At 53.0% G+C, this 8,752-nt stretch overlaps 1 protein-coding gene across 2 annotated transcripts in view; it reads left to right on the top strand.

Moving 5' to 3' along the window:
* Positions 1–574: 574 nt before the first annotated feature.
* Crtac1 (cartilage acidic protein 1) overlaps positions 575–8,752 on the top strand; it is a 142,956-nt gene continuing 134,778 nt past the window's right edge. For both annotated transcript variants that reach the window (XM_076563124.1, XM_006990472.4), the window contains exon 1: positions 575–750. In XM_076563124.1, the coding sequence (XP_076419239.1) occupies positions 727–750 (24 nt within the window). In that variant the 5' untranslated portion in view covers positions 575–726. The remainder of the gene's footprint in view (positions 751–8,752) is intronic.

Raw genomic sequence — 8,752 nt, 5'->3', positions numbered from 1 at the left:
CGGCGTGGCTCGCGTGGCCGCTCCGGCCGGGCCCCCGAGACGCCAGATCGCTATCTGGGAGGCAGAGAGAAGGCAGCGCCGCCGCCACTCCCGCCCTGCGCGCAGGGTGGCTGCGGGGTCCTGGGGCTCGCCGGCCTCCCCTCCCCCATTTACACTACCTTCCCCGCGCTCCCTCCCTAGGGACATCTGCTTCCCGCCCGCCCCGGTCCCCAGCGCCCCTCCAAGGCGCCCTCTCCCCACTCGCCAGGCCCCGCTGCCTCCTGAAGGTTACGCGGCGCGGCGGCGGGGCGCGGCAGAGCACGGGGGGCACCCGCCCTCGCCGCCGCCCGCGCCGCCGCCCACCCCAGTGCCCGCCGCGCCGGGCCAGCCTGGCTGCCGGCTGCTGCCACCGCAATCCCGGCTCCTAAATCAGCGTGGGGAGGCGCCCCTTCCCCCACCCGGCTCCCCCGGCTCCCCGGGCCGTGATTGGCCGCGCGTGCGCCCCCCAAGCTTGGGCCCGGGCTCCAGCTGCCGCGCCATTGGCTGCGGGCCTCCGCCAGGCTTTACATAAGCCCGGGCGCGCTCGAGTGGAGTTGTATAAAGCGAGCGCGCGGCGTCGGGGCGGGAGGCTCGAGGCCAGCCCGGGACCAGGGCTGGGCGCTGCAAGGCGGCGGCGCCGGCGGCAGAGGCGACAGCGAGCGCCCGCTCTCCGACGCCCCCAGGCGGTGGGGCTGAGAGAGCCCGAGGATGGCTCCGAGCGCTGACCCCGGCGTGAGTATCCGCTCCCGGAGCCCCCACCCCTTCCGGTGGAGAAAGTTTCTCCAGCCCGGCGCCCCTCCCCGTACGCCCCGAGGGGTGGTCGGGTTGCAGCCGGGGACCTGAGAAGACCGGGACCGCGAAGGCGGCAGCACTGCTCCCAACTTGCCAAGAGGCGCTGGACTCGATTGGCGCGCAGATCCTCCCCCGCCGGCTGGGGCCAAGGCGGGAGCTGGGCTGGAGGTGGTGGAAGTGATGGGAGCCGAGAGGTGGGGGTGACAGCCCGCAGTTGGCAGGGAACGTGTTAGGGGCACAGTGGATGGAGGTCAGCGGTTTGAGAAGGGGGCAGTGGGGCTAGGAGGGGGTGGAGCAGGTGAAGGCTGTGCAGGGGGTACAGGGGGAGTCACCCAGCCTGGCAAGCTCAGCTTGGGGCCAACGAAGCTACTAGCCTGGGCCGACTGCCAACGCTTCCAGGTTGGGTAAGATCCCCCGGGGGCACAGCTCTTCTCCGGGGGAAACCGAGCTGCTTCCCCTGCACAGCACTGAGTGGCAGAGTGCTCCCGGAGCCAGCCCGGTGCACGGAGCTGCCAGCCTCCTTTTGCTGGACCGAGGTGTGGTCTGGCTTTCTGGCTAGGGCTGTTTCTGGCAAGCTCTTTTCCGGCGTTCTAGGGGAACCATGGGGTCCCCCTTGATCTCATGGAAGCACATAGACGTTTTGGTGGGGCGACGGGCAGGCTTGGGGGCATGCCCAGCAATGCAGCGTGCTTCTTTTGCAGTACAGTAGTTGAGAGCCCTGGTTAGTCCCGCTTCTGCAGAAACCAACTAAAGAATCCAAAGTCATCCCAGTCGGGATGAGAGTCTCCCTCGGGGTGTGGGTGTGGGTTTCCTCCTCGAAGGACCAATGTATACTATCGTGGCTTCTGTGCCTCCCAGAAGGAGCTTCAGCTTCCCTGCAAGCACTCACGAGTTGCATCTGAGGTACCTTCTAGGATAGGTGCAGGACTTCGCAAATGAAGCCAGGTGGAAAAGAAAGCAAGATTCCCAGAGTAGGGGACAGCTCTGTGGTGCTGTCTTGAGCACGGGAAGAACTCCCGGGGAAAAAGCTATCAGAGGAGATTTGAAACCATGATAACTTGGGACAGGAAATACTCCCACTGAATTAAAGCAAACCCAGAGACTTGAACAGTTCCTCTCATTCTCGGGTGCAGAGACGGAGAAGTGGAGGGTGAAAGGTGGAAATACGGCAGTTGTCCCAATATGGTCTTAAAAGAAGCAGTTTTTCTCTTTCTGTCTTGGTTTAAAAAAAAAAAAAAACCCTTCTGGAGGCAAGTTCTAAGCCAATTTAGTAGGCAATGAAGGGAGTTTAGTTCTTGGTGCTGGCTGGCCTAGAGCGTCAAGATTAGAATGTTTTAGTTTCCAGTTGGTGCTGATGGACTCTGGAGAAGACTGAGGTGGTTATCAACTCTTTAGCCGATGGGTTGGGGCTGGATGCTTCACCGTACCCCAGCCCTATCCATAGAGGTGTGTTCAACTCCTTGGATACCTGCCTTAGCCTAATGATCTTATATGGGGTTACCAAGCCATGCCCACCCCACCCCCCAGCGCTGGTTCTCTGTTTGCCTGCAGTCAACATTTCTCTGCTGCATTTCCCAAGACCTCCTTTCTGGTGGGGATTTGTGCGGTGAAATACCTGCTTGTTGCTCTTTCTCCCTTTCTCCATCTGGGCTGCACCTGGAGTCCTGAACCCCGATATTTATTCTTTGGCACCAGGATGTTAGGCTAAGGTAGCCTGTGGTTGCACAGTGGAGCCAGTGTGAATGAGGAGACCAATGGCTTGTGTAATACTGGGGAGTGAAACACAGACTCTTATAGAGAGAATGGACCACCAACCAGGAAGTAGTTGTGTGAAACAGCTTGTGATCACCTGAGATGGTCCTCAAGCTTCCTTGCAGCCTGCGAAGTCAATGCACTCTTGGAGGTGCAACAGGCTCCTTTGTGTCCAGTAGGGGGCGCCAAAAGCACCTAGCTCGGGACTAGTGACTTTCTCGCTTCTTACCCTTCACTGGCCATAGTAATGTTTTAAGCAAGCTCAGGCCACAATCCCCAACCCATTGTGGGTGAGGACTGTTGTGATTGGGGCCCTTCCACCACATGTTTTGTGGACTTCCGCTCGTCCTGTGACCCCAGAGGCAGTAGGGTGGGAGACAGAACTGGTACATAGCTCTACCTGCTCTCTGAGATCATTGTTTTCTGTTTGGTATTGGTGTATTTTTTGAGTTCTGGGAACCCAAGAATATCAAGACTAGGAAAAAGGAGCCTTGGGGGGGGGGCATCTAGTCCACGTCACCCAACCCCAACATTCCCGTATACACTGTATTTACAGATAATACAGCTGAAGTAAAACAAGCGTCTTGCCCAAGGTCATATGGCTGTTTGGTGGAAGAGAGGGGGCCAAACCCCACAATTCCTAGTTCCCTGTTTGGAGCTTTCTCCACTCCAGTGACCTGCTTCTTCTGTGCTGTGAAAATGGACATATGTTCTCTACACAGTAGGCATTGGTAATTACTGACAGACCAGACTTGGGTATACTAATAGCTTTAGTAAATTTGGGGAAATTTTCTTTGCACGGAGGCAAGAGAAGACAAAGTTCTCATAATGAACATGCACAGCTCATAGAGATTCCAAGTTATCCTTTCGCCTTCCCCTATTGTCTTGTCTTACTGTTCTAAGTGGTCTTTAGGCAAAAGATATGCAACTCCATGTGATGGAATGAGAAATGCTCAAGCTATCACAAGATAGTCTTAGAACCCAAGCCAAGGCTTAGACATCCTCTAAAATATGCTGAAGCAGGGTCGCTCTGCCCTAGAGTCAAACCTCTGCTGGTGGGACCTCTCAAACTCAGACCCCGGGTGAACTAGAGAATTTCCAAAGAGTGTTTTCCAATGCCCTCCATCCTTGCTGCTCCCAGCTCAAGGTCAGAGTACTAGAGGCTCTAGTCTCAGTAAATCCCTCTTCTTCTAGCATCTGGGGCACCGAGACGATGCTCTCATTCCTGGGGCCCTTCTGTTTTGCGGGTCTGGCAGGCCCATGGCTGACCCTCTGTTTTCTGCTACCACTCAGTTTCCTTACATACCATAGCAACTTCATGGGGTTCTTCATGGAGCCTTGGCAGACTTGGTGGCCTATCTTCATGAAGAATCCTGCTGTCAATCCAGAATTCTGAGAAGCAGAATCCTCCCTTCCCCTCAGATTCACCCAGTGGATATTTGTTGCCAGGGAAAAAATGCTTAAGATTGTTCATCTCTCTGGACTCAGAGACAGGATGAGTCTTTATCTATAAAAGAGGGAGGTGAGGATAGACCACCAGAGAGTCACAGCCCCTTTCCTTAAGTGGGATTCCAAGAACTGTATTTGAGGTCCTCGTCAGCCACCTTGATTTAACTGGAGAAATGTCCCCCACATTCTCAGTCCTGGTCTGGCTCTAGATCAGGTTGGAGGGGTGTAACTACATTCAGTAGAGGAAGAGTAGAAGATCTTCCCACAAGAGGGTAGGTGAGCAGAGGTAGGGAGATGGTCTTTGGGATTCATCTCCTTAGACGTGATGCAGAGAGCTAGTCATTCGGAAGGGACTGTTAGTGCCGGATCACTGGGAACTGCATGGGATCTTTTTCCCTACAGCTAAGGCCAAGTGTCAGGCTTGCACATCATCTTCTGGTCTCGGTGACAGAGAGACTGATGGACAAAGTCTGACTGGCAGGCATTCCCCCTTGCCTTCTTCTCTGACCCACAGCTGGATTTTCACTTTGGGGTTCTGCCATGCTTGGGGAAAAGAAATTTTACAGGTCCCAGGATAATTCTGAATGTGATGGAAGGCCTGCGCTATTGATTCCTGAGGAAGGATCTTTCTGCTGGGAGAAGCCTTCCTCAGAGCCCAGTGATTTAAGAGTGCTGACAAATCCATGCTCACCGAGCCTCCTGCAGGCTGCAGATAGGCTTTCAGGCCAGCCTGGACTCGGCTCTGGATTTCTGAAGAGTCTGGCTGGTTGCTTAGGGGACATAAACCTATGAACTCTCCTTAGGAGAAAGTATGAAATCAATTGGTTCATTATCACACCGAACACACTCTGGACCACTTAGGGCGTTTAAGAAATAAGAAGTAGCAGAGGACTGTGAGATTGGGTTTGAAACATGTACAAAAAGGTGTGAAGGGGTTAGAGAAAAGGACGGGATGGAAAGACCTTTACTCCACCAAGCTACTCGAGCTACCCATTTTCTTGACCTCACTGAAGCCCCTAGGCAGTGACTGGAGAGGCTACTTAACCCACACCACCCAGACTTTGGGCAGAGTCTAGAGATAATATGTATATTGCCACAATTGGAGTAAAGGGTGCTACAAGCATCATCTAGCGGGAGAGAGGCCAGGATGCTACTAAACATCCTTGGGTGCACAGGGAAGCCTCCGAACTGCTGATTATCTGGCTCCAAATGTCAGCGGTACCAAGATGGGAGCACAGCAGGACATTACAGGTGGCAGAGATTTTGGAAATATTCTAACCCAGTCCTGTCGTAGCTGAGAACACTGAGATCCAGAGTGGAGAGATAGCCAGGCAGAGTCCTACAGCAAGTGGATGGCAGAGCTAGTCTGGAACTCATATCTGCTCCTTTGAGTCTGATTTTACCCAAACTCCCCCCAGAGATGTTGTGAAGAATAAATATGAGCTGTGAAAACACTTAGAAAACTACAAGGAGACTATTATTAATACAGCTATTATTATAAATTTGGGGGTTTGGAAAGTTCTGTTTCTGTGATGCTGATTCACAGTATAATATTGAACCAACCACTCCTAGAGCCCCATGCCCGCTTTGTGTGTGCCTGTGGTAGGGGGTGGTCTTAACAAAAGATAAAGATCGGAACCCTTATCTTTAGAGGAAAGTCCAAAGATTTGCCCTTCAAAAATGTTAGCACCTAAAAAAGAAAAAAAAAAAAAAAAAAAGAAGGCTAAAATTTTTCCTTGAAAGAGATCGTGTAGACTTTGTGTGAAACAAAACGCTTACTTCTTGGAAAAATTCCAGTCTCCTGGCCCTGTGCATTGGTTCCAGCCCAGGAAATCTGATCAACATCCGGAGGAGAAACTGATAGCTCCACAAATGACAGGAGACTGGATTTGTCCCCGTTCCCTGGGGTAGGGGAGACTGTGACTTCCCTACTACCCTTTCTGCTTGGGGGCAGGGTGGGGGGAGCAAGTTCTATGGGAAGTTCAGGGAGGGGTGGGAAGGCGGGGCATTAATTAGTAAAACCTTGTTTACTTAACAGACATATTCTTAAGGATCTCTTCCAAGGGACGTTTTGACATATTGCTTTAATTAGCCACAGAAGAATGGAGAGTGCAGAGAGTGTAAAATGACCCTTGCTGATGTTCCGGTTACTCTTATCTTTGTTTGCCTGGTACAAGTGCTCTGACAAGGTCATGGGATCACTGCTGAGCTAAGGGACTGTCCTGGTGACCAGGGGAGGGGTCCCAGGGACCCTTTTCCTTACTTACGCCAGTTTCCCTCTGGCTAGAGCAGCTACTTCAGTGGGGATTCTGGCCTGAGCCTCCTAGCTTCCTCTGTCTCACGTCTGTCTTAAGTGAGCCACCTTGTCCGGAAAATCTCACTGAAGCTCTCAGGAGAGGCACAGGCCTGGGTGCCTGGATTTTCCCTTGCAGCTCGGCTGCAGGGCTCTTGTAGGATAGGCAGTAACAGCTCCACTTGATGTTCTCTGCATAAGGCTGGATAATGGTCCGCTCCTTGTGTCAGGATTGGAGAAGGAAGTCACTTAAGGCTCCCTCGGAGAACTAAGGTTACATCCCCAGCTACCTGCATTGGAGAATGAGGCTTTGCTACTTAGACCCCTGCCTGAATGCACCGGGGGGCCCTGAGCCCCGGGTCTCAGGAAATCGGCCACCTAGGCTGGGTCACAGCTCTTTCTCCTGCTGATAGGCCCCTTCTCTTTGACGTGAGCTCAGCTTTCACCCTGCCCTCTAAGAGAAGTTTCTGTTACACTTCACAGCCCTGCGCCTCTCATCCCAAGAGGCTTTTGCAAAGGTGGAGACCAGAGTCCCCATGGAGATGCTGCCCTGCCGGTGGTGTGGGGGAGACACAGCATCGTTTGCTCTCAGGTACAGATTCAGCACCGAGGACAGCACCTGATGGGTCCATGAACTCCGCAGGTGCTCGGTGAAAAAAAAACTGTAAAAGGGAACAGAGGTGGTCATCCTGAGGCAGAGGTGGCCTCTGGCATTACGGTGGATCTCCAGACTGGCCCCCGTCAATGAAGCCTGCTTCCCTTCTAGCTCCTTCTTAAAGCTAGCATTTGGTGTCAGGGCTGTGTATGCCTCCAGGCCCCTGTGGATGAGCAGGCTTCATGAATCCTGTGCGAGGTCCACACGGTAGGACGTTGGTCATCTGTGAGCCTAGAGCTGGGCTGTTTCCTTTCCTTGTTACCATCCACAACTGTTTCTCACCAATCTCCCCTCCCCCACCCCAAGCAGCTTCAGTGATGACCCCTTTGAGCAGCCCTAGCCTGCTTTAGGCCCACGGAACAGATGGAAATTTGGATTTCCACTGAAGACAAACCAAGGAATGAATCATTGTTTCACACAACCATTCCCGAGAGGAGGCTCTTAAATAGCAAGGTCCACTAATGCATTTTAAATGATTTCAGGGGGAAAAAAAAAACCTGACCCATAGACTCTTAGGTCTGGAAAGAACTTTGGAGGTCATCCAGTGGCCTGGCCCACCCCCACCCCAGGCTGTTCACATCTCCTCAGGGACACTGCTCAGAAACACAGTCAACGTCCTGCACATGGCCGCCCCAAAGCTAAATGCCCTTTTGAAAAATGCAAGTCTGATCATGTCTTGGCTTTCAAAACCTGCCCACGGTGTGACTCCAGGCTCCTTCGGTTGGCATTGCAGGCTCTGGCAGACCCCAGCTGCAGCCTCCACACAATGCTATATTCTCCACCCCTCCCTTCCCGTCTCTGTCCACCCTGTGTCCAGACTCTGCATTCCGGAAGCAGCAATTGCATTTGCAGCATGCATGGATCTGCCTCACATGCATGCTTTGGATCCACAGGCCTCTGCCACCTGGAATCCCAATCCACCTGCTGCAGAGGCCCTCTTTTGTCTAACCTCCCCCACCCACCTCACTAGTTAACTCCTCTCTCCCACCGGCTTCCTCTAGTCTTTGTACCTGTTGCTGCTCTGAACTTAGCCCACGAGGTTGTGTGCAAACCTAGCTCCCGAGTCCAGGGACTATGCCTGACTTGTCATTTCTGACCTGGTAGGTAGGTTTCTTCTACATGTTTGAAGAATGAGTGTGTGTATCTAAGTGTATTGAGGGCTTCTGCGTTTGGAAAGCAGTGTTTAAGGAGCCAAAGAACTCCTCTGGGGTCTCTAGATAAATTAGTAACAGAGGCAAGCCTATTCCTCAAAGTCTTACAGTCCAGAGCATTCCACTCAACATTTGACAGCTGCTCCTGGAAGGGCCACCTGCGTGCCTGGCCCCTTCTCCTGAGATGCATTTGTTCAGGCAGCAAGCATCTATTACTAGCAGTAATAGTGTGATTACTGTTAGCATTACCTACCCTGTGTGGGCGTTTGCCATGCCGAGTGCTGTGCTTAGAAGTTAACATGTATTCGTATCAGTCCACTCTCACCACGGTCTAAAAGCCTGCCTTCCCATTTTACAGTCCAGGAAGGCTGAGCCACCGGCAGTATTTCATAGGGTCCCACCTTGCCTTGGGTTTAAGGCCAGCAGTCTCCACGCATCTCTTTCACAAACACCATCTCATTAACAGAGTGCTCTCTGCAACACTTCCTGGCCTGGGTCTCTTAGGCTTTCTTTTGCCTGTTTTCTGGAGAAGACCCAACTTTCTTCTCTTGTTCTGTATCAGACAGTGTAGAGCTTTTTCTTCATGGGGGTGGGGGGAGCAATGTATTTTCCCGATGCTGGGGACAATGCATAGGACAGGGC

This window comes from Peromyscus maniculatus, chromosome 1 (assembly GCF_049852395.1).
Source record: "Peromyscus maniculatus bairdii isolate BWxNUB_F1_BW_parent chromosome 1, HU_Pman_BW_mat_3.1, whole genome shotgun sequence".
NCBI classification, from domain to species: Eukaryota; Metazoa; Chordata; class Mammalia; order Rodentia; family Cricetidae; genus Peromyscus; species Peromyscus maniculatus.
This window is presented reverse-complemented; position numbering and strand designations above follow the sequence as displayed.